At 59.5% G+C, this 25088-nt stretch overlaps 2 protein-coding genes across 3 annotated transcripts in view; one reads left to right on the forward strand and one right to left on the reverse strand.

Annotated features, from left to right (window-relative positions):
• SLC16A13 (solute carrier family 16 member 13) overlaps nt 1-22083 on the forward strand; it is a 79427-nt gene extending 57344 nt beyond the window's left edge. For both annotated transcript variants that reach the window (XM_072150124.1, XM_072150123.1), the window contains exon 5: nt 21545-22083. In XM_072150124.1, the coding sequence (XP_072006225.1) occupies nt 21545-22044 (500 nt within the window). In that variant the 3' untranslated portion in view covers nt 22045-22083. The remainder of the gene's footprint in view (nt 1-21544) is intronic.
• The window catches only part of ACAP1 (ArfGAP with coiled-coil, ankyrin repeat and PH domains 1), a 203771-nt gene continuing 200730 nt past the window's right edge, over nt 22048-25088 (reverse strand). The window contains exon 20 of the mRNA XM_072150122.1: nt 22048-22224. Coding sequence (XP_072006223.1) covers nt 22118-22224 — 107 coding nt within the window. The 3' untranslated portion in view covers nt 22048-22117. The remainder of the gene's footprint in view (nt 22225-25088) is intronic.

A 25088-nucleotide genomic window follows, 5' to 3' on the forward strand; every position in this document is an offset into this window, starting at 1 on the left:
AGCCAGGAGACAGAGGGATGAGACTGGCAGCAGAGAGGAGAGGCAGAGTAGAAGCCAGGAGACAGAGAGATGAGCCGGGCAGCAGAGAGGAGAAGCCAAGAGACAGAGAGATGAGCCGGGCAGCAGAGAGGAGAGGCAGATGAGAAGCCAGGAGACAGAGAAATGAGCCGGACAGCAAAGAGGAGAAGCCAGGAGACAGAGAGATGAGCCGGGCAGCAGAGAGGAGAAGCCAGGAGACAGAGGGATGAGCCGGGCAGCAGAGAGGAGGGGCAGAGGAGAAGCCGAAGAGACAGAGGGATGAGCCGGGCAGCACAGAGGAGAGACAGGAGAAGCCAGGAGACAGAGGGATGAGCCGGGCAGTAGAGAGGAGAGGCAGAGGAGAAGCCAGGATACAGAGGGATGAGCCGGGGAGCGCAGAGGAGAAGCCAGGAGACAGAGGGATGAGCCGGGCAGCAGAGAGGAGAGGCAGAGGAGAAGCCAGGAGACAGAGGGATGAACCGGGCAACAGAGAGGAGAGGCAGAGGAGATGCCAGGACACAGAGGGATGAGCCGGGCAGCACAGAGGAGAGGCAGAGGAGAAGCCAGGAGACAGAGGGATGAGCCAGGCAGCAGAGAGGAGAGGCAGAGGAGAAGCCAGGAGACAGGGGGATGAGCCGGGCAGCAGAGAGAAGAAGCAGAGGAGAAGCCAGGAGACAGAGGGATGAGCTGGCAGTAGAGAGGAGAGGCAGAGGAGAAGCCAGGAGACAGAGAGATGTGCCGGGCAGCACAGAGGAGGGACAGAGGAGAAGCCAGAAGACAGGGGAATGATCCGTGCAGCACAGAGGAGAGGCAGAGGAGAAGCCTGGAGACAGAGGGATGAGCCGGGCAGCAGAGAGGAGGGGCAGAGGAGAAGCCTGGAGACAGAAGGATGAGCCGGGCAGCAGAGAGGAGAGGCAGAGGAGAAGTCAGGAGACAGAGAGATTAGCAGGACAGCAGAGAGGAGAGGCAGAGGAGAATCCAGGAGACAGAGGGATGAGCCGGGCAGCAGAGAGGAGAAGCAGAGGAGAAGCCAGGAGATAGAGGGATGAGCCGGGCAGCAGAGAGGAGAGGCAGAGGAGAAGCCAGGAGACAGAGGGATGAGCCGGGCAGCAGAGAGGAGAGGCAGAAGAGAAGACAGGAGACAGAGGAATGAGCCGGGCAGCAGAGTGGAGAGGCAGAGGAGAAGCCTGGAGACAGAGGGATGAGCCGGGCAGCAGAGAGGAGAGGCAGAGCAGAAGCCAGGAGACCGGGGATGAGCCGGGCAACAGATAGGAGGGGCAGAGGAGAAGCCAGGATACAGAGAAATGAGCCGGGCAGCAGAGAGAAGAAGCAGAGGAGACAGAGGGATGAGCCGGGCAGCAGAGAGGAGAGGCAGAGGAGAAGCCAGGAGACAGAGGGATGAGCCTGGCAGCAGAGAGGAGAGGCAAAGGAGAAGCCAGGAGGCAAAAGGATGAGCCGGGCAGCACAGAGGAGAGGAAGAGTAGAAGCCAGGAGACAGGGGGATGAGCCGGGCAGCAGGGAGGAGAGGCAGAGGAGAAGCCAGGAGACAGCGAGATGAGCCGGGCAGCAGAGAGAAGAGGCAGAAGAGAAGCCAGGAGACAGAGGGATGAGCCGGGCAGCAGAGAGGAGAGGCAGAGGAGAAGCCAGGAGACAGAGGAATGAGCCGGGTAGCAGAGTGGAGAGGCAGAGGAGAAGCCTGGAGACAGAGGGATGAGCTGGCAGCAGAGAGGAGAGGCAGAGGAGAAGCCAGGAGACAGAGGAATGAGCCGGGTAGCAGAGTGGAGAGGCAGAGGAGAAGCCAGGAGACAGAGGGATGAACCGAGCAACAGAGAGGAGGGGCAGAGGAGATGCCAGGAGACAGGGGCATGAGCCTGGCAGCAGAGAGAAGAGGCAGAGGAGAAGCCAGGAGGCAAAAGGATGAGCCGGGCAGCACAGAGGAGAGGAAGAGGAGAAGGCAGGAGACAGAGGGATGAGCCGGGCAGCAGAGAGGAGAGGCAGAGGAGAAGCCAGGAGACAGGGGAATGAGCCGGGCAGCAGAGCAGAGAGGCAGAGGAGAAGCCAGGAGACCGGGGATGAGCCGGGCAACAGATAGGAGGGGCAGAGGAGAAGCCAGGATACAGAGAAATGAGCCGGGCAGCAGAGAGAAGAAGCAGAGGAGACAGAGGGATGAGCCGGGCAGCAGAGAGGAGAGGCAGAGGAGAAGCCAGGAGACAGAGGGATGAGCCTGGCAGCAGAGAGGAGAGGCAAAGGAGAAGCCAGGAGGCAAAAGGATGAGCCGGGCAGCACAGAGGAGAGGAAGAGTAGAAGCCAGGAGACAGGGGGATGAGCCGGGCAGCAGGGAGGAGAGGCAGAGGAGAAGCCAGGAGACAGCGAGATGAGCCGGGCAGCAGAGAGAAGAGGCAGAAGAGAAGCCAGGAGACAGAGGGATGAGCCGGGCAGCAGAGAGGAGAGGCAGAGGAGAAGCCAGGAGACAGAGGAATGAGCCGGGTAGCAGAGTGGAGAGGCAGAGGAGAAGCCTGGAGACAGAGGGATGAGCTGGCAGCAGAGAGGAGAGGCAGAGGAGAAGCCAGGAGACAGAGGAATGAGCCGGGTAGCAGAGTGGAGAGGCAGAGGAGAAGCCAGGAGACAGAGGGATGAACCGAGCAACAGAGAGGAGGGGCAGAGGAGATGCCAGGAGACAGGGGCATGAGCCTGGCAGCAGAGAGAAGAGGCAGAGGAGAAGCCAGGAGGCAAAAGGATGAGCCGGGCAGCACAGAGGAGAGGAAGAGGAGAAGGCAGGAGACAGAGGGATGAGCCGGGCAGCAGAGAGGAGAGGCAGAGGAGAAGCCAGGAGACAGGGGAATGAGCCGGGCAGCAGAGCAGAGAGGCAGAGGAGAAGCCAGGAGACAGGGGAATGAGCCAGGCAGCACAGAGGAGAGGCAGAGGAGAAGCCAGGAGACCTCTGGATGAGCCGGGAGCACAGAGGAGAGGCAGAGGAGAAGTCAGGAGACAGGGGAATGAGCCAGGCAGCACAGAGGAGAGGCAGAGAAGAAGCCAGGGGACAGAGGGATGAGCCGGGCAGCACAGAGGACAGGCAGAGGATTAGCCAGGAGACAGGGATGAGCCGGGCAGCAGAGAGGAGAGGCAGAGGAGAAGCCAGGACACAGAGGAATGAGCCGGGCAGCAGAGTGGAGAGGCAGAGGAGAAGCCTGGAGACAGAGGGATGAGCCGGGCAACAGATAGGAGGGGCAGAGGAGATGCCAGGAGACAGAGAAATGAGCCGGGCAGCAGAGAGAAGAAGCAGAGGAGACAGAGGGATGAGCCGGGCAGCAGAGAGGAGAGGCAGAGGAGAAGCCAGGAGACAGAGGGATGAGCCTGGCAGCAGAGAGGAGAGGCAGAGGAGAAGCCAGGAGGCAAAAGGATGAGCTGGGCAGCACAGAGGAGAGGAAGAGGAGAAGCGAGGAGACAGGGGGATGAGCCGGGCAGCAGGGAGGAGAGGCAGAGGAGAAGCTAGGAGACAGGGGAAAGAGCCGGGTAGCAGAGAGGAGAGGCAGAGGAGAAGCCAGGAGACAGGGGAATGAGCCGGGCAGCACAGAGGAGACACAGAGGAGAAGCCAGGAGACAGAGAAATGAGCCGGGCAGCAGAGAGAGGAAGCAGAGGAGAAGCCAGGAGACAGAGGAATGAGCCGGACAGCAGAGAGGAGAAGCAGATGAGAAGCCAGGAGACAGAGGAATGAGCCGGGCAGCAGAGAGAGGAAGCAGAGGAGAAGCCAGGAGACAGAGGAATGAGCCGGACAGCAGAGAGTAGAGGCAGAGGAGGAGCCAGGAGACAGAGGGATGAGCCGGACAGCAGAGAGGAGAAGCCAGGAGACAGAGGGATGAGCCGGGCAGCAGAGAGAAGAAGCAGAGGAGAAGCCTGGAGACAGAGGGATGAGCTGGCAGCAGAGAGTAGAGGCAGAACAGAAGCCAGGAGACAGAGGGATGAGCCGAGCAACAGAAAGAAGGGGCAGAGGACATGCCAGGAGACAGAGAAATGAGCCGGGCAGCAGAGAGAAGAAGCAGAAGAGACAGAGGGATGAGCCGGGCAGCAGAGAGGAGAGGCAGAGGAGAAGCCAGGAGACAGGGGAATGAGCCAGGCAGCACAGAGGAGAGGCAGAGGAGAAGCAAGGAGACAGGGGAATGAGCCGGGCAGCACAGAGGAGAGGCAGAGAAGAAGCCAGGGGACAGAGGGATGAGCCGGGCAGCACAGAGGAGAGGCAGAGGAGAAGCCAGGAGACAGAGGGATGAGCTGGCAGCAGAGTAGAGAGGCAGAGGAGAAGCCTGGAGACAGAGTGATGAGCCGGGCAAAAGATAGGAGGGGCAGAGGAGATGCCAGGAGACAGAGAAATGAGCCGGGCAGCAGAGAGAAGAAGCAGAGGAGACAGAGGGATGAGCCGGGCAGCAGAGAGGAGAGGCAGAGGAGAAGCCAGGAGACAGAGGGATGAGCCGGGCAACAGATAGGAGGGGCAGAGGAGATGCCAGGAGACAGAGGGATGAGCCGGGCAGCATAGAGGAGAGGCAGAGGAGAAGCCAGGAGACAGAGGAGACAGAGGGAGGAGCCAAGCAGCAGAGAGGAGAAGCCAGGAGACAGAGGGATGAGCCTGGCAGCAGAGAGGAGAGGCAGAGGAGAAGCCAGGAGGCAAAAGGATGAGCGGGGCAGCACAAAGGAGAGGAAGAGGAGAAGCCAGGAGACAGGGGGATGAGCCGGGCAGCACAGAGGAGAGGCAGAGGAGAAGCCAGGAGACAGAGGGATGAGCCGGGCAGCAGAGAGGAGAGGCAGAGGAGAAGCCAGGAGAAACAGGGATGAACCAGGCAGCAGAGAGAGGCAGAGGAGAAGCCAAGAGACAGAGAAATGAGCCGGGCAGCAGAGAGGAGAAGCCAGGAGACAGAGGGATGAGCCGGACAGCAGAGAGGAGAGGCAGAGGAGAAGCCAGGAGACAGAGGGATGAGCCAGGCAGCAGAGAGGAGAGGCAGAGGAGAAAACAGGAGACGGAGGGATGAGCCAGGCAGCAGAGAGGAGAAACCAGGAGAGAGGGGAATGAGCCGGGCAGCAGAGAGGAGAGGCAGAGGAGAAGCCAGGAGACAGAGGGATGAGCCGGGCAGCAGAGAGGAGAGGCAGAGGAGAAGCTAGGAGACAGAGGGATGAGCCGGGCAGCAGAGAGGAGAGGCAGAGGAGAAGCCAAGAGACAGAGAAATGAACCGGGCAGCAGAGAGGAGAAGCCAGGAGACAGAGGGATGAGCCGGACAGTAGAGAGGAGAAGCCAGGAGACGGAGGGATGAGCCGGACAGCAGAGAGGAGAGGCAGAGGAGAAGCCAGGAGACAGAGGAATGAGCCAGGCAGCAGAGAGGAGAGGCAGAGGAGAAAACAGGAGACGGAGGGCTGAGCCAGGCAGCAGAGATGAGAAACCAGGAGAGAGGGGAATGAGCCGGGCAGCAGAGAGGAGAGGCAGAGGAGAGGGGAATGAGCCGGGCAGCAGAGAGGAGAGGCAGAGGAGAAGCCAGGAGACAGAGGGATGAGCCGGGCAGCAGAGAGGAGAGGCAGAGGAGAAGCCAGGAGACAGAGGGATGAGCCGGGCAGCAGAGAGGAGAGGCAGAGGAGAAGCCAGGAGACAGGGGAATGAGCCGGGCAGCACAGAGGAGAAGCCAGGAGACAGGGGAATGAGCCGGGCAGCACAGAGGAGAAGCCAGGAGACAGAGGGATGAGCCGGACAGCAGAGAGGAGAAGCCAGGAGACAGCGAGATGAGCCGGGCAGCAGAGAGAAGAAGCAGAGAAGACAGAGAGATGAGCCGGGCAGCAGAGAGGAGAGGCAGAAGAGAAGCCAGGAGACAGAGGGATGAGCCGGGCAGCAGAGAGGAGAGGCAGAGGAGAAGCCAGGAGACAGAGGAATGAGCCGGGCAGCAGAGTGGAGAGGCAGAGGAGAAGCCTGGAGACAGAGGGATGAGCCGGGCAGCAGAAAGGAGAGGCAGAGGAGAAGCCAGGAGACAGAGGGATGAGCTGGGCAGCAGAGAGGAGAGGCAGAGGAGAAGCCAGGAGGCAAAAGGATGAGCCGGGCAGCAGAGCGGAGAGGCAGATAAGAAGCCAGGAGACAGAGGAATGAGCCGGGCAGTAGACAGGAGAGGCAGAGGAGAAGCCAGGAGAAACAGGGATGAACCAGGCAGCAGAGAGAGGCAGAGGAGAAGCCAAGAGACAGAGAAATGAGCCGGACAGTAGAGAGGAGAAGCCAGGAGACGGAGGGTTGAGCCGGACAGCAGAGAGGAGAGGCAGAGGAGAAGCCAGGAGACAGAGGAATGAGCCAGGCAGCAGAGAGGAGAGGCAGAGGAGAAAACAGGAGACGGAGGGATGAGCCAGGCAGCAGAGAGGAGAAACCAGGAGAGACGGGAATGAGCCGGGCAGCAGAGAGGAGAGGCAGAGGAGAAGCCAGGAGACAGAGGGATGAGCCGGGCAGCAGAGAGGAGAGGCAGAGGAGAAGCCAGGAGACAGAGGGATGAGCCGGGCAGCAGAGAGGAGAGGCAGAGGAGAAGCCAAGAGACAGAGAAATGAGCCGGGCAGCAGAGAGGAGAAGCCAGGAGACAGAGGGATGAGCCGGACAGTAGAGAGGAGAAGCCAGGAGACGGAGGGATGAGCCGGACAGCAGAGAGGAGAGGCAGAGGAGAAAACAGGAGAAGGAGGGATGAGCCAGGCAGCAGAGAGGAGAAACCAGGAGAGAGGGGAATGAGCCGCGCAGCAGAGAGGAGAGGCAGAGAAGACAGAGAGATGAGCCGGGCAGCAGAGAGGAGAGGCAGAGGAGAAGCCAGGAGACAGAGGGATGAGCCGGGCAGCAGAGAGGAGAGGCAGAGGAGAAGCCAGGAGACAGAGGAATGAGCCGGGCAGCAGAGTGGAGAGGCAGAGGAGAAGCCTGGAGACAGAGGGATGAGCCGGGCAGCATAAAGGAGAGGCAGAGGAGAAGCCAGGAGACAGAGGGATGAGCCGGGCAGCAGAGTGGAGAGGCAGAGGAGAAGCCTGGAGACAGAGGGATGAGCTGGGCAGCAGAGAGGAGAGGCAGAGGAGAAGCCAGGAGGCAAAAGGATGAGCCGGGCAGCACAGAGGAGAGGAAGAGGATAAGCCAGGAGACAGGGGGATGAGCCAGGCAGCAGAGCGGAGAGGCAGAGGAGAAGCTAGGAGACAGGGGAAAGAGCCGGGCAGCAGAGAGGAGAGGCAGAGGAAAAGCCAGGAGACAGGGGAATGAGCCGGGCAGCACAGAGGAGAGGCAGAGGAGGAGACAGGGGAATGAGCCGGGCAGCAGAGAGGAGAGGCAGAGGAGAAGCCAGAAGACAGAGGGATGAACCAGGCAGCAGAGAGGAGAGGCAGAGGAGAAAACAGGAGACAGAGGGATGAGCCGGGCACCACAGAGGAGAGGCAGATAAGAAGCCAGGAGACAGAGGGATGAGCCGGGCAGCATAGAGGAGAGGCAGATAAGAAGCCAGGAGACAGAGGGATGAGCCGGGCAGCAGAGAGGAGAGGCAGGGGAGAAAACAGGAGACAGAGGGATGAGCCGGGCAGCATAGAGGAGAGGCAGATAAGAAGCCAGGAGACAGAGGGATGAGCCGGGCAGTAGATAGGAGAGGCAGAGGAGACAGAGGGAGGAGCCAAGCAGCAGAGAGGAGAAGCCAGGAGACAGAGGGATGAGCTGGGCAGCAGAGAGGAGAGGCAGAGGAGAAGCCAGGAGACAGAGGGATGAGCCGGGCAGCAGAGAGAGGAAGCAGAGGAGACAGAGAGATGAGCCAGGCAGCACAGAGGAGAGGCAGAGGAGAAGCCAGGAGACAGGGGAATGAGCCGGGCAGCACAGAGGAGAGGCAGAGGAGAAGCCTGGAGACAGAGGGATGAGCCGGGCAGCAGAGAGGAGAGGCAGAGGAGAAGCCAGGAGACAGAGGGATGAGCCGGGCAGCACAGAGGAGAGGCAGATAAGAAGCCAGGAGACAGAGGAATGAGCGGGGCAGCAGAGAGGAGAGGCAGAGGAGAAAACAGGAGACAGAGGGATGAGCCAGGCAGTAGAGAAGAGAGGCAGAGGAGAAGCCAGGAGACAGAGGGATGAGCCGGGCAGCAGAGAGGAGAGGCAGAGGAGAAAACAGGAGACAGAGGGATGAGCCGGGCAGCAGAGAGGAGAGGCAGAGGAGAAAACAGGAGACAGAGGGATGAGCCAGGCAGCAGAGAGGAGAGGCAGAGGAGAAGCCAGGAGACAGAGGGATGAGCCGGGCAGCAGAGCGGAGAGGCAGAGGAGAAGCCAGGAGACAGGGGAATGAGCCGGGCAGCATAGAGGAGAGGCAGATAAGAAGCCAGGAGACAGAGGAATGAGCCGGGCAGTAGACAGGAGAGGCAGAGGAGACAGAGGGAGGAGCCAAGCAGCAGAGAGGAGAAGCCAGGAGACAGAGGGATGAGCTGGGCCGCAGAGAGGAGAGGCAGAGGAGAAACCAGGAGACAGAGGGATTAGCCGGGCAGCAGAGAGGAGAGGCAGGGGAGAAGCCAGGAGACAGGGGAATGAGCCGGGCATCAGAGAGGAGAAGCCAGGAGACAGAGGGATGAGCCGGGCAGCAGAGAGGAGAGGCAGGGGAGAAGCCAGGAGACAGGGGAATGAGCTGGGCAGCAGAGAGGAGAGGCAGAGGAGAAGCCAGGAGACAGAGGGATGAGCCGGGCAGTAGAGAGGAGCAGCAAGGAGACTGAGGGATGAGCCGGACAGCAGAGAGGAGAGGCAGAGGAGAAGCCAGGATACAGAGGGATGAGCCAGGCAGTAGAGAGGAGAGGCAGATGAGAAGCCAGGAGACAGAGGGATGAGCCGGGCAGCAGAGAGGAGAAGCAGAGGAAACAGAGGGATGAGCCGGGCAGCAGAGAGGAAAAGCAGAGGAGACGGAGTGATGAGCCGGGCAGCAGAGAGGAGAAGCCAGGAGACAGAGGGATGAGCCAGGCAGCAGAGAGGAGAGGCAGAAGAGAAGCCAGGAGACAGAGGGATGAGCCGGGCAGCAGAGCGGAGAGGCAGAGGAGAAGCCAGGAGACAGGGGAATGAGCCGGGCAGCATAGAGGAGAGGCAGATAAGAAGCCAGGAGACAGAGGAATGAGCCGGGCAGTAGACAGGAGAGGCAGAGGAGACAGAGGGAGGAGCCAAGCAGCAGAGAGGAGAAGCCAGGAGACAGAGGGATGAGCTGGGCCGCAGAGAGGAGAGGCAGAGGAGAAACCAGGAGACAGAGGGATTAGCCGGGCAGCAGAGAGGAGAGGCAGGGGAGAAGCCAGGAGACAGGGGAATGAGCCGGGCAGCAGAGAGGAGAAGCCAGGAGACAGAGGGATGAGCCGGGCAGCAGAGAGGAGAGGCAGGGGAGAAGCCAGGAGACAGGGGAATGAGCTGGGCAGCAGAGAGGAGAGGCAGAGGAGAAGCCAGGAGACAGAGGGATGAGCCGGGCAGTAGAGAGGAGCAGCAAGGAGACTGAGGGATGAGCCGGACAGCAGAGAGGAGAGGCAGAGGAGAAGCCAGGATACAGAGGGATGAGCCAGGCAGTAGAGAGGAGAGGCAGATGAGAAGCCAGGAGACAGAGGGATGAGCCGGGCAGCAGAGAGGAGAAGCAGAGGAAACAGAGGGATGAGCCGGGCAGCAGAGAGGAAAAGCAGAGGAGACGGAGTGATGAGCCGGGCAGCAGAGAGGAGAAGCCAGGAGACAGAGGGATGAGCCAGGCAGCAGAGAGGAGAGGCAGAGGAGAAGCAGTGGAGACAGAGGGATGAGCCAGGCAGCAGAGAGGAGAGGCAGAGGAGAAGCCAGGAGACAGAGGGATGAGCCGGGCAGCAGAGCGGAGAGGCAGAGGAGAAGCCAGGAGACAGGGGAATGAGCCGGGCAGCATAGAGGAGAGGCAGATAAGAAGCCAGGAGACAGAGGAATGAGCCGGGCAGTAGACAGGAGAGGCAGAGGAGACAGAGGGAGGAGCCAAGCAGCAGAGAGGAGAAGCCAGGAGACAGAGGGATGAGCTGGGCCGCAGAGAGGAGAGGCAGAGGAGAAACCAGGAGACAGAGGGATTAGCCGGGCAGCAGAGAGGAGAGGCAGGGGAGAAGCCAGGAGACAGGGGAATGAGCCGGGCAGCAGAGAGGAGAAGCCAGGAGACAGAGGGATGAGCCGGGCAGCAGAGAGGAGAGGCAGGGGAGAAGCCAGGAGACAGGGGAATGAGCTGGGCAGCAGAGAGGAGAGGCAGAGGAGAAGGCAGGAGACAGAGGGATGAGCCGGGCAGTAGAGAGGAGCAGCAAGGAGACTGAGGGATGAGCCGGACAGCAGAGAGGAGAGGCAGAGGAGAAGCCAGGATACAGAGGGATGAGCCAGGCAGTAGAGAGAAGAGGCAGATGAGAAGCCAGGAGACAGAGGGATGAGCCGGGCAGCAGAGAGGAGAAGCAGAGGAAACAGAGGGATGAGCCGGGCAGCAGAGAGGAAAAGCAGAGGAGACGGAGTGATGAGCCGGGCAGCAGAGAGGAGAAGCCAGGAGACAGAGGGATGAGCCAGGCAGCAGAGAGGAGAGGCAGAGGAGAAGCAGTGGAGACAGAGGGATGAGCCAGGCAGCAGAGAGGAGAGGCAGAGGAGAAGCCAGGAGACAGAGGGATGAGCCAGGCAGCAGAGAGGAGAGGCAGAGGAGAAGCCAGGAGACAGAGGGATGAGCCAGGCAGCAGAGAGGAGAGGCAGAGGAGAAGCCAGGAGACAGAGGGATGAGCCAGGCAGCAGAGAGGAGAGGCAGAGGAGAAGCCAGGAGACAGAGGGATGAGCCAGGCAGCAGAGAGGAGAGGCAGAGGAGAAGCCAGGAGACAGGTGGATGAGCCGGGCAGCAGAGAGGAGGGGCAGAGGAGAAGCCGAAGAGACAGAGGGATGAGCCGGGCAGCACAGAGGAGAAGCCAGGAGACAGAGGGATGAGTCGGGCAGTAGAGAGGAGAGGCAGAGGAAAAGCCAGGAGACAGAGGGATGAGCCGGGCAGCATAGAGGAGAGGCAGAGGAGAAGCCAGGATACAGAGGGATGAGCCGGGGAGCGCAGAGGAGAAGCAGAGGAGACAGAGAGATGAGCCGGGCAGCACAGAGGAGAAGCCAGGAGACAGAGGGTTGAGCCGGGCAGCAGAGAGGAGAAGCCAGGAGACAGAGGGTTGAGCCGGGCAGCAGAGAGGAGAGACAGAGGAGAAGCCAGGAGACAGAGGGATGAGCCAGGCAGCACAGAGGAGAGGCAGAGGAGAAGCCAGGAGACAGGGGAATGAGCCAGGCAGCACAGAGGAGAAGCAGAGGAGACAGAGAGATGAGCCGGGCAGCACAGAGGAGAGGCAGAGGAGAAGCCAGGAGACAGGGGAATAAGCCCGGCAACAGAGAGGAGAGGCAGAGGAGAAGCCAGAAGACAGGGGGATGAGCTGGGCAGCAGAGAGAAGAAGCAGAGGAGAAGCCAGGAGACAGAGGGATGAGCCGGACAGCAGAGAGGAGAAGCCAGGAGACGGAGGAATGAGCCGGGCAGCAGAGAGGAGAGGCAGAGGATAAAACAGGAGACAGAGGGATGAGCCAGGCAGCAGAGATGAGAAACCAGGAGAGAGGGGAATGAGCCGGGCAGCAGAGAGGAGAGGCAGAGGAGAAGCCAGGAGACAGGGGAATGAGCCGGGCAGCAGAGCGGAGAGAAAGAGGAGAAGCCAGGAGACAGGGGAATGAGCCGGGCAACACAGAGGAGAGGCAGAGGAGAAGCCAGGAGACAGAGGGATGAGCCGGGCAGCAGAGAGGAGAGGCAGAGGAGAAGCCAGGAGACAGAAGGATGAGCCGGGCAGCAGAGAGGAGAGGCAGAGGAGAAGCCTGGAGACAGAGGGATGAGCTTGGCAGCACAGAGGGGAGGCAGAGGAGAAGCCAGGAGACAGAAGGATGAGCCGGGCAGCAGAGAGGAGAGGCAGAGGAGAAGCCAGGAGACAGAGGGATGAGCTGGGCAGCACAGAGGAGAGGCAGAGGAGAAGCCAAGAGACAGAAGGATGAGCCGGACAGCAGAGAGGAGAGGCAGAGGAGAATCCAGGAGACAGGGGGATGAGCCGGGCAGCACAGAGGAGAGGCAGAGGAGAAGCCTGGAGACAGAGGGATGAGCCGGGCAGCACAGAGGAGAGGCAGAGGAGAAGCCAGGAGACAGAGGGATGAGCCGGGCAGCAGAGAGGAGAGGCAGAGGAGAAGCCTGGAGACAGAGGGATGAGCCGGGCAGCACAGAGGAGAGGCAGAGGAGAAGCCTGGAGACAGAGGGATGAGCCGGGCAGCAGAGAGGAGAGGCAGAGGAGAAGCCAGGAGACAGAGGGATGAGCTGGCAGCAGAGAGGAGAGGCAGAGCAGAAGCCAGGAGACAGAGGGATGAGCCGGGCAACAGAGAGAAGAAGCAGAGGAGACAGAGGGATGAGCCAAGCAGCACAGAGGAGAGGCAGAGGAGATGCCAGGAGACAGAGAAATGAGCCGGGCAGCAGAGAGAAGAAGCAGAGGAGACAGAGGGATGAGCCGGGCAGCATAGAGGAGAGGCAGAGGAGAAGCCAGGAGACAGAGGGATGAGCCTGGCAGCAGAGAGAAGAAGCAGAGGAGAAGACAGGAGGCAAAATGATGAGCCGGGCAGCACAGAGGAAAGGAAGAGGAGAAGCCAGGAGACAGGGGGATGAGCCAGGCAGCAGGGAGGAGAGGCAGAGGAGAAGCTAGAAGACAGGGGAAAGAGCCGGGCAGCAGAGAGGAGAGGCAGAGGAGAAGCCAGGAGACAGGGGAATGATCCGGGCAGCACAGAGGAGACGCAGAGGAGAAGCCAGGAGACCGAGGGATGAGCCGGGCAGCAGAGAGAGGCAGATGAGAAGCCAAGAGACAGAGAAATGAGCCGGGCAGCGGAGAGAAGAAGCAGAGGAGAAGCCAGGAGACAGAGGGATGAGCCGGACAGCTGAGAGGAGAAGCCAGGAGACGGAGGGATGAGCCGGACTGCAGAGAGGAGAGGCAGAGGAGACAGAGGAATGAGCCAGGCAGCAGAGAGGAGAGGCAGAGGAGAAAACAGGAGACGGAGGGATGAGCCAGGCAGCAGAGAGGAGAAACCAGGAGAGAGGGGAATGAGCCGGGCAGCAGAGAGGAGAGGCAGAGGAGAAGCCAGGAGACAGAGGGATGAGCCGGGCAGCAGAGTGGAGAGGCAGAGGAGAAGCCAGGAGACAGGAGAATGAGCCGGGCAGCACAGAGGAGAGGCAGAGGAGAAGCCAGAAGACAGAGGGATGAGCCAGACAGCAGAGAGGAGAAGCCAGGAGACAGCGAGATGAGCCGGGCAGCAGAGAGAAGAAGCAGAGGAGAAGCCAGGAGACAGAGGAATGAGCCGGGTAGCAGAGTGGAGAGACAGAGGGATGAGCTGGAAGCAGAGAGGAGAGGCAGAGCAGAAGCCAGGAGACAGAGAAATGAGCCGGGCAGCAGAGAGAAGAAACAGAAGAGACAGAGGGATGAGCCGGGCAGCAGAGGGGAGAGGCAGAGGAGAAGCCAGGAGACAGGGGGATGAGCCTGGCAGCAGAGAGGAGAGGTAGAGGAGAAGCCAGGAGGCAAAAGGATGAGCCGGGCAGCACAGAGGAGAAAGGAGAAAGCAGGAGACAGAGGGATGAGCCGGGCAGCAGAGAGGAGAGGCAGAGTAGAAGCCAGGAGACAGAGGGATGAGCCGGGCAGCAAAGGGGAGAGGCAGAGGAGGAGCCAGGAGACAGGGGAATGTGCCAGGCAGCACAGAGGAGAGGCAGAGGAGAAGCAAGGAGACCTCTGGATGAGCCGGGAGCACAGAGGAGAGGCAGAGAAGAACTCAGGAGACAGGGGAATGAGCCGGGCAGCACAGAGGAGAGGCAGAGAAGAAGCCAGGGGACAGAGGGATGAGCCGGGCAGCAGAGAGGAGAGGCAGAGGAGAAGCCAGGAGGCAAAAGGATGAGCCGGGCAGCACAGAGGAGAGGAAGAGGAGAAGCCAGGAGACAGAAGGATGAGCCGGGCAGCAGAGAGGAGAGGCAGAGGAGAAGCTAGGAGACAGGGGAAAGAGCCGGGCAGCAGAGAGGAGAGGCAGAGGAGAAGCCAGGAGATAGGGGAATGAGCCGGGCAGCAGAGAGGAGAGGCAGAGGAGAAGCTAGGAGACAGGGGAAAGAGCCGGGCAGCAGAGAGAAGAGGCAGAGGAGAAGCCAGGAGACAGGGGAATGAGCCGGGCAGCACAGAGGATACGCAGAGGAGAAGCCAGGAGAAACAGGGATGAACCAGGCAGCAGAGAGAGGCAGAGGAGAAGCCAAGAGACAGAGAAATGAGCCGGGCTGCAGAGAGGAGAGGCAGAGGAGAAGCCAGGAGACAGAGGGATGAGCCGGACAGCAGAGAGGAGAGGCAGAGGAGAAGCCAGGAGACAGAGGAATGAGCCAGGCCAGGCCAGGAGACAGAGAAATGAGCCGGGCAGAAGAGACAGAGGGATGAGCCGGGCAGCAGAGGGGAGAGGCAGAGGAGAAGCCAGGAGACAGGGGGATGAGCCTGGCAGCAGAGAGGAGAGGCAGAGGAGAAGCCAGGAGGCAAAAGGATGAGCCGGGCAGCACAGAGGAGAGGAAGAGGAGAAGGCAGGAGACAGAGGAATGAGTCGGGCAGCAGAGAGGAGAGGCAGAGTAGAAGCCAGGAGACAGGGGAATGAGCCGGGCAGCAGAGCGGAGAGGCAGAGGAGAAGCCAGGAGACAGGGGAATGAGCCGGGCAGCAGAGAGGAGAGGCAGAGGAGAAGCCAGGAGACAGAGGGATGAGCCGGGCAGCAGAAAGGAGAGGCAGAGGAGAAGCCAGGAGACAGAGGGATGAACCAGGCAGCAGAGAGAGGCAGAGGAGAGGCCAGGAGACCTCTGGATGAGCCGGGAGCACAGAGGAGAGGCAGAGGAGAAGTCAAGAGACAGGGGAATGAGCCGGGCAGCACAGAGGAGAGGCAGAGAAGAAGCCAGGGGACAGAGGGATGAGCCGGGCAGCAGAAAGGAGAGGCAGAGGAGAAGCCAGGAGACAGAGGGATGAACCAGGCAGCAGAGAGAGGCAGAGGAGAGGCCAGGAGACCTCTGGATGAGCCGGGAGCACAGAGGAGAGGCAGAGGAGAACTCAGGAGACAGGGGAATGAGCCGGGCAGCACAGAGGAGAGGCAGAGGAGAAGCTAGGAGACAGGGGAAAGAGCCGGGCAGCAGAGAGGAGAGGCAGAGGAGAAGCCAGGAGATAGGGGAATGAGCCGGGCAGCAGAGAGGAGAGGCAGAGGAGAAGCTAGGAGACAGGGGAAAGAGCCGGGCAGCAGAGAGAAGAGGCAGAGGAGAAGCCAGGAGACAGGGGAATGAGCCGGGCAGCACAGAGGATACGCAGAGGAGAAGCCAGGAGAAACAGGGATGAACCAGGCAGCAGAGAGAGGCAGAGGAGAAGCCAGGAGACAGAGAAATGAGCCGGGCTGCAGAGAGGAGAGGCAGAGGAGAAGCCAGGAGACAGAGGGATGAGCCGGACAGCAGAGAGGAGAGGCAGAGGAGAAGCCAGGAGACAGAGGAATGAGCCAGGCAGCAAAGAAGAGAGGCAGAGGAGAAGCCAGGAGACAGAGGGATGAGCCGGGCAGCAGAGAGGAGAGGCAGAGGAGAAGCCAGGAGACAGAGGGATGAGCCGGGCAGCAGAGAGGAGAGGCAGAGGAGAAGCCAGGAGACAGGGGAATGAGCCGGGCAGCACAGAGGAGAAGCCAGGAGACAGAGGGATGAGCCGGACAGCAGAGAGGAGACGCCAGGAGACAGCGAGATGAGCCGGGCAGCAGAGAGAAGAAGCAGAGGAGACAGAGGGATGAGCCGGGCAGCAGAGAGGAGAGGCAGAAGAGAAGCCAGGAGACAGAGGGATGAGCCGGGCAGCAGAGAGGAGAGGCAGAGGAGAAGCCAGGAGACAGAGGGATGAGCCGGGCAGCAGAGTGGAGAGGCAGAGGAGAAGCCTGGAGACAGAGGGATGAGCTGGCAGCAGAGAGGAGAGGCAGAGCAGAAGCCAGGAGACAGAGGGATGAGCCGAGCAACAGAGAGGAGGGGCAGAGGAGATGCCAGGAGACAGAGAAATGAGCCGGGCAGAAGAGACAGAGGGATGAGCCGGGCAGCAGAGGGGAGAGGCAGAGGAGAAGCCAGGAGACAGGGGGATGAGCCTGGCAGCAGAGAGGAGAGGCAGAGGAGAAGCCAGGAGGCAAAAGGATGAGCCGGGCAGCACAGAGGAGAGGAAGAGGAGAAGGCAGGAGACAGGGGAATGAGCCGGGCAGCAGAGCGGAGAGGCAGAGGAGAAGCCAGGAGACAGGGGAATGAGCCGGGCAGCAGAGCGGAGAGGCAGAGGAGAAGCCAGGAGACCTCTGGATGAGCCGGGAGCACAGAGGAGAGGCAGAGGAGAAGTCAAGAGACAGGGGAATGAGCCGGGCAGCACAGAGGAGAGGCAGAGAAGAAGCCAGGGGACAGAGGGATGAGCCGGGCAGCAGAAAGGAGAGGCAGAGGAGAAGCCAGGAGACAGAGGGATGAACCAGGCAGCAGAGAGAGGCAGAGGAGAGGCCAGGAGACCTCTGGATGAGCCGGGAGCACAGAGGAGAGGCAGAGGAGAACTCAGGAGACAGGGGAATGAGCCGGGCAGCACAGAGGAGAGGCAGAGAAGAAGCCAGGGGACAGAGGGATGAGCCGGGCAGCAGAGAGGAGAGGCAGAGGAGAAGCCAGGAGACAGAGGAATGAGCCGGGCAGCAGAGTGGAGAGGCAGAGGAGAAGCCTGGAGACAGAGGGATGAGCTGGCAGCAGAGAGGAGAGGCAGAGCAGAAGCCAGGAGGCAAAGGGATGAGCCGGGCAACAGAGAGAAAAAGCAGAGGAGACAGAGGGATGAGCCGGGCAGCAGAGAGGAGAGGCAGAGGAGAAGCCAGGAGGCAAAAGGATGAGCCGGGCAGCACAGAGGAGAGGAAGAGGAGAAGCCAGGAGACAGGGGGATGAGCCGGGCAGCAGAGAGGAGAGGCAGAGGAGAAGCTAGGAGACAGGGGAAAGAGCCGGGCAGCAGAGAGGAGAGGCAGAGGAGAAGTCAGGAGACAGGGGAATGAGCCGGGCAGCACAGAGGATACGCAGAGGAGAAGCCAGGAGACAGAGGGATGAGCTGGACAGCAGAGAGGAGAAGCCAGGACACGGAGGGATGAGCCGGACAGCAGAGAGGAGAGGCAGAGGAGAAGCCAGGAGACAGAGGAATGAGCCAGGCAGCAGAGAAGAGAGGCAGAGGAGAAGCCATGAGACAGAGGAATGAGCCAGGCAGCAGAGAAGAGAGGCAGAGGAGAAAACAGGAGATGGAGGGATGAGCCAGGCAGCAGAGAGGAGAAACCAGGAGAGAGGGGAATGAGCCGGGCAGCAGAGAGGAGAGGCAGAGGAGAAGCCAGGAGACAGAGGGATGAGCCGGGCAGCAGAGAGGAGAGGCAGAGGAGAAGCCAGGAGACAGAGGGATGAGCCGGGCAGCAGAGAGGAGAGGCAGAGGAGAAGCCAGGAGACAGGGGAATGAGCCGGGCAGCAGAGAGGAGGCGCAGAGGAGAAGCCAGGAGACAGAGGGATGAGCCGGGCAGCAGAGAGGAGAGGCAGAGGAGAAGCCAGGAGACAGAGGAATGAGCCGGGCAGCAGAGTGGAGAGGCAGAGGAGAAGCCTGGAGACAGAGGGATGAGCTGGCAGCAGAGAGGAGAGGCAGAGCAGAAGCCAGGAGACAGAGGGATGAGCCGAGCAACAGAGAGTAGGGGCAGAGGAGATGCCAGGAGACAGAGAAATGAGCCGGGCAGCAGAGAGGAGAGGCAGAGGAGAAGCCAGGAGACAGAGGGATGAGCCGGGCAGCAGAGAGAAGAAGCAGAAGAGACAGAGGGATGAGCCGGGCAGCAGACGGGAGAGGCAGAGGAGAAGCCAGGAGACAGGGGGATGAGCCTGGCAGCAGAGTGGAGAGGCAGAGGAGAAGCCAGGAGGCAAAAGGATGAGCCGGGCAGCACAGAGGAGAGGAAGAGGAGAAGGCAGGAGACAGAGGAATGAGTCGGGCAGCAGAGAGGAGAGGCAGAGGAGAAGCCAGGAGACAGGGGAATGAGCCGGGCAGCAGAGAGGAGAGGCAGAGGAGAAGCCAGGAGACAGAGGGATGAGCCGGGCAGCACAGAGGAGACGCAGAGGAGAAGCCAGGAGACCTCTGGATGAGCCGGGAGCACAGAGGAGAGGCAGAGGAGAAGTCAGGAGACAGGGGAATGAGCCGGGCAGCACAGAGGAGAGGCAGAGAAGAAGCCAGGGGACAGAGGGATGAGCCGGGCAGCACAGAGGAGAGGCAGAGGAGAAGCCAGGTGACAGAGGGATGAGCCGGGCAGCAGAGAGGAGAGGCAGAGGAGAAGCCAGGAGACAGAGGGATGAACCAGGCAGCAGAGAGAGGCAGAGGAGAAGCCAGGAGACAGAGAAATAAGCCGGGCAGCAGAGAGGAGAGGCAGAGGAGAAGCCTGGAGACAGAGGGATGGGCTGGACAGCAGAGAGGAGAGGCAGAGGAGAAGCAGAAGAGACAGGTGGATGAGCTTGGCAGTAAAGAGGAGAGGCAGGGGAGAAGCCAGGAGACAGAAGGATGAGCCGGGCATCAGAGAGGAGAGGCAGAGGAGAAGCAGAAGAGACAGGTGGATGAGCTTGGCAGTAAAGAGGAGAGGCAGAGGAGAAGCCAGGAGACAGAGGGATGAACCAGGCAGCAGAGGAGAAGCCAGGAGACAGAGAAATGAGCCGGGCAGCAGAGAGAAGAAGCAGATGAGACAGAGGGATGAGCCGGACAGCAGAGAGGAGAAGCCAGGAGACAGAGGGATGAGCCGGGCAGCAGAGAGGAGAGGCAGAGGAGACAGAGGGATGAGCCGGACAGCAGAGAGGAGAGGCAGAGGAGAAGCCAGGAGACAGAGAAATGAGCCGGGCAGCAGAGAGGAGAGGCAGAGGAGAAGTCAGGAGACAGGGGAATGAGCCGGGCAGCACAGAGGAGAGGCAGAGGAGAAGCCAGGAGACAGAGGGATGAGCCGGGCAGCACAGAGGAGAGGCAGAGGAGAAGCCAGGAGACAGAGGGATGAGCCGGGCAACAGAGAGAAGAAGCCAGGAGACAGAGGTATGAACCAGGCAGCAGAGAGGAGAAGCCAGGAGACAGAGGGATGAGCCGGACAGCAGAGAGGAGAAGCCAGGAGACAGAGGGATGAGCCGGACAGCAGATGGGAGAGGCAGAGGAGAAGCCAGGAGACAGAGGAATGAGCCGGGCAGCAGAGAGGAGAGGCAGAGGAGAAGCCAGGAGACAGAGGGATGAGCCAAGCAGCAGAGAGGAGAGGCAGAGGAGAAGCCAGGAGACAGGGGAATGAGCCGGGCAGCAGAGAGGAGAAGCAGAGGAGAAGCCAGGAGACAGAGGGATGAGCCAGGCAGCAGACAGGAGAGGTAGAGGAGACAGAGGGATGAGCCGGGCAGCAGAGAGGAGAGGCAGAGGAGAAGCCAGGAGACAGAGGGATAAGCCGGGCAGCAGAGAGGAGAGGCAGAGGAGAAGCCAGGAGACAGAGGGATGACCCGGGCAGCAGAGAGACGAGGCGGAGGAGAAGCCAGGAGACTGTGGGATGAGCTGGCAGCAGAGAGGAGAAACCAGGAGAGAGGGGAATGAGCCGGACAGCAGAGAGGAGAAGCCAGGAGACAGGGGAATGAGCCGGGCAGCACAGAGGAGAGGCAGAGGAGAAGCCAGGAGACAGAGGGATGAGCCAGGCAGCAGAGAGGTGAGGCAGAGGAGAAGCCAGGAGACAGAGGGATGAGCCAGGCAGCAGAGAGGTGAGGCGGAGGAGAAGCCAGGAGACAGAGGGATGAGCCGGGCAGCAGAGAGGAGAAGCCAGGAGACTCTGGGATGAGCCGGGTAGCAGAGAGGAGAGGCAGAGGAGACAGGTGTGGAGGGAGAAGAGCAGGGGTCCCAGGACAGAGCCTTGAGGGATACCAGCAGAGGGGGGATGAGGTGAATAGGTGGTGTTAGAGTGATGGCCGCTGAATGTCCGGTTGGAGATGTATGAGGAGATCCAGGAGAACAAAGTTTCTGGCACTGTCAATCATTCTTTCATGCTGCAAAGGCAGAGGACGGGTGAAGGAGGAGGAGGACAGAGCAGTGATGTTTTGCCTTGGCTGACAGTCGGTCATCAGACCAGTTTCCGGTCAGGAAAGTCTCAGTGGAGGGATTGGGATTGTCAGGGCGCAGGTTGGACCAGAGGTCATGTGTCCTGAGTGTCACAATGTAACGCAGAGCAAAGATTGGACAGAAAGGTTTTATTATTAGGACAGATAAATAACATTAGAATATGGAGGAAGAGTGAAGAATCGGGCGATGCCTTCCGGAGGATATTTGGTGGTGGAGCTTTGGAGAATTCTGGATCTTGTGCATCAAACAGAAAATCCACAGCATTTTATTCACAGAAAGATAATAATAAGGCGAAAAACCTGTGAGGCGGAGGAGACATCTGAGCGGAATGAGACGTCTCTGTAGACAGCGACCTCTTGTTTTAGAGCTTTTTTATCTTTGATGATCACTGCCGGGTGTAAAGAATACTGCGACTTGTATATAACATCACGTCTGAGCAAGAGAACTGGTAATCTCCACCATCGTGTGCGCCCCGCTCCCCTCGTGTGCGCCCCGCTCCCCTCGTGTGCGACCCGCTCCCCCCGTGTGCCCCCCGCTCCCCTCGTGTGCGACCCGCTCCCCCCGTGTGCCCCCCGCTCCCCTCGTGTGCGACTCGCTCCCCCCGTGTGCGCCCCGCTCCCCTCGTGTGCGACCCGCTCCCCTCGTGTGCGCCCCACTCCCCTCGTGTGCGCCCCGCTCCCCTCGTGTGCGACCCGCTCCCCTCGTGTGCCCCCCGCTCCCCCCGTGTGCGCCCCGTTCCCTTCGTGTGCGACCCGCTCCCCCCGTGTGCCCCCCGCTCCCCTCCTGTGCGCCCCGCTCCCCCCCTGTGCGCCCCGCTCCCCTTGTGTGCGCCCCGCTCCCCCCGTGTGCGCCCCGTTCCCCTCGTGTGCGCCCCGCTCCCCCCGTGTGCGCCCCGTTCCCCTCGTGTGCGACCCGCTCCCCCCGTGTGCCCCCCGCTCCCCTCCTGTGCGCCCCGCTCCCCCCCTGTGCGCCCCGCTCCCCTTGTGTGCGCCCCGCTCCCCCCGTGTGCGCCCCGTTCCCCTCGTGTGCGCCCCGCTCCCCTCCTGTGCGCCCCGCTCCCCTCCTGTGCGCCCCGCTCCCCTCCTGTGCGCCCCGCTCCCCTCCTGTGCGACCCGCTCCCCTCGTGTGCGCCCCGCTCCCCTTGTGTGCGCCCCGCTCCCCCCGTGTGCGCCCCGTTCCCCTCGTGTGCGCCCCGCTCCCCTCGTGTCCGCCCCGCTCCCCTCATGTTTGCTCCATTACCATCAGAAAGGCCGGGCTGATTTCTTCACCCTTGGTCGTAGAAATTAACACCAATGTGAATACGGAGCAGGAGAGGCCATACAGTCCCTGGGACCACGTGTAACGGAGGGACTTGCTCTTTCTTCCAGGTTGGGTCCGTGATGTGACCGGAGATTTCTCCATCTCCTTTCTTATCTCGGCCTCCTTCCTCCTTCTTGGAGCACTCCTCATCCTTACTATGCCTGGAATCTGCTGCAGGAGTAAAACTTCCCAGAAAGAAATCGGGACACAAAAGCCTCGGACTGTGAGCGGCCTCCCAGCAGATACCGATGGTGGGACTCTGGCCAATGGGCCCTGCAGCGTGGAGGGGCCCTCGCCCCATCCTCCTTATCATTGGACACCACTGGAAAATGGAACAACTCACAACCTCATAGATCAGAGCAGCCACAGATGTGCGGCCCGGAGTCCTGAAGAGACCACGGCTGAGCCCATGCCACGGGCTCCTGGGACACCACCAGCCCTCCCCCGCCCCCTGCCAGCCCACGCCACCCGCCCCCTGCCAGCCCACGCCACCCGCCCCCTGCCAGCCCACGCCACCCGCCCCCTGCCAGCCCACGCCACCCGCCCCGACAATACTTCAGTTCTATGATGGTAGGAAAAGTCAATAAAACATCTATTTATTAAGAAATTGCATCCACTCATTGGAGACCCCCGGGCCAGGATCAGAGCGTGCTCAGCCGCGGGTCACAGCTTCTCCGTGACAACTTCTCTGGAGCATCTGAAGCCATCAGAGAGAAATCCCGAAATATATCCTGATACGTCTCATCTCCTGTAATGACACGAGGAACTGCAGTGAGAAATAATCCACCAAAGAATTGCTCATAAACCCTCCACACAGGTACCAGATCACCAGATCCCTCCACACAGATACCAGATCACCAGATCCCTCCACACAGATACCAGATCCCTCCACACAGATACCAGATCACCAGATCCCTCCACACAGATACCAGATCCCTCCACACAGATACCAGATCACCAGATCCCTCCACACAGATACCAGATCCCTCAACACAGATACCAGATCGCCAGATCCCTCCACACAGATACCAGATCCCTCCACGTAGATACCAGATTGCCAGATCTCTCCACACAGATACCAGATCCCTCCACATAGATAGCTGATCACCAGATCCCTCCACACAGATAACAGATCCCTCCATACAGATACAATATCACCAGATCCCTCCACATAGATACCATAATCACCAGATCCCTCCACACAGATACAATATCACCAGATGCCTCCACACAGATACCAGATCCCTCCACACAGATACCAGATCACCAGATCCCTCCACACAGATCACCAGATCCCTCCACACAGATCACCAGATCCCTCCACACAGATACCATAATCACCAGATGCCTCCACACAGATACCAGATCCCTCCACACAGATACCAGATCCCTCCATACAGATACAATATTACCAGATCCCTCCACACAGATACATTGGGGCAGATTTACTTACCTGGTCCATTCTCAATCCAGTGGTGCGTTCTCTGCGGTGGATTTGGGTCCGAAGGGGATTCATTAAGGCAGTTCCTCCGACGTCCACCAGGTGTCGCTGCTGCGCTGAAGAGCATCGGAACGCACTGGAGTACACCGGGCTATTCCTAGTGAAGGTAAGTGCAAGCTCCACGACACATTTTTTTTTTTAAATGCGGCGGTTTTTCCGAATCCGTCGGGTTTTTTGGTTTGGCCACGCCCCCCCCCCCCCATTTCTGTCGCGTGCATGCCAGCGCCGATGCGCCACAATCCGATCCTGTGCACCAAAATCCCGGGGCAATACAGGGAAAATCGGCGAAAATATTCGGGTAACACGGGCAAAACGCAAATCAGCACCTTAGTAAATGACCCCCAATATCACCAGATGCCTCCACACAGATACAATATCACCAGATCCCTCCACATAGATACCATAATCACCAGATCCCTCCACACAGATACCAGATCACCAGATGCCTCCACACAGATACCAGATCACCAGATGCCTCCACACAGATACCAGATCCCTCCACACAGATACCAGATCCCTCCACACAGATACCAGATCAGCAGATCCCTCCACACAGATACCAGATCCCTCCACACAGATACCAGATCCCTCCACACAGAATACCAGATCACCAGATCCCTCCACACAGATACCAGATCACCAGATCCCTCCACACAGATCACCAGATCCCTCCACACAGATACATTGGGGCAGATTTACTTACCCGGTCCATTCACGATCCAGCAGTGTGTTCTCTGCGGTGGATTTGGGTCCGGCCGGGATTCATTAAGGCAGTTCCTCCGACGTCCACCAGGTGGGGCTGCTGCGCTGAAGAGCATCGGAACGCGCTGGAGTTCACCGGCCTATTTCTAGTGAAGGTAAGTGCAAGCTCCGGCGAAAATATTTGAGTAACACGTCGGGAAAACGCGAATCATCCCCTTAGTAAATGACCCCCAATATCACCAGATGCCTCCACATAGATACCATAATCGCCAGATCCCTCCATACAGATACAATATCACCAGATCCCTCCACACAGATACCAGATCACCAGATCCTTCCATACATACAATATCACCAGATCCCTCCACACAGATACCAGATCCCTCCATACAGATACCAGATCACCAGATGCCTCCACACAGATACAATATCACCAGATCCCTCCACACAGATACCAGATCACCAGATCCCTCCCTACAAATCACCAGATCCCTCCATACAGATACAATATCACCAGATCCCTCCATACAGATACCAGATCACCAGATCCCTACATACAGATACAATATCACCAGATCCCTCCACATAGATACCATAATCACCAGATCCCTCCATACAGATACAATATCACCAGATCCCTCCACACAAATACCAGATCACCAGATCCTTCCATACATACAATATACATACAATATCACCAGATCCCTCCATACAGATACCAGATCACCAGATCCCTCCATACAGGTACCAGATCACCAGATCCCTCCATACAGATACCAGATCACCAGATACCTCCATACAGATCACCAGATACCTCCATACAGATACCAGATCCCTCCACACAGATACAATATCACCAGATCCCTCCACACAGATACCAGATCCCTCCATACAGATACAATATCACCAGATGCCTCCACACAGATACAATATCACCAGATGCCTCCACATAGATACCATAATCTCCAGATCCCTCCATACAGATACAATATAACCAGATCTCTCCACACAGATACCAGATCCCTCCATACAGATCACCAGATCCCTCCACACATACAATATCACCAGATCCCTCCACACAGATACCAGATCCCTGCATAAAGATACCAGATCCTTCCATACATACAATATCACCAGATCTCTCCACACAGATACCAGATCCCTCCATACAGATACCAGATCACCAGATGCCTCCACACAGATACAATATCACCAGATCCCTCCACACAGATACCAGATCCCTCCATACAGATACCAGATCCTTCCATACATACAATATCACCAGATCCCTCTACACAGATATCAGATCCCTCCATACAGATATCAGATCCCTCCACACAGATACAATATCACCAGATCCCTCCATACAGATATCAGATCACCAGATCCCTCCATACAGATCACCAGAT

Source organism: Engystomops pustulosus, chromosome 4, assembly GCF_040894005.1.
Source record: "Engystomops pustulosus chromosome 4, aEngPut4.maternal, whole genome shotgun sequence".
NCBI classification, from domain to species: domain Eukaryota; kingdom Metazoa; phylum Chordata; class Amphibia; order Anura; family Leptodactylidae; genus Engystomops; species Engystomops pustulosus.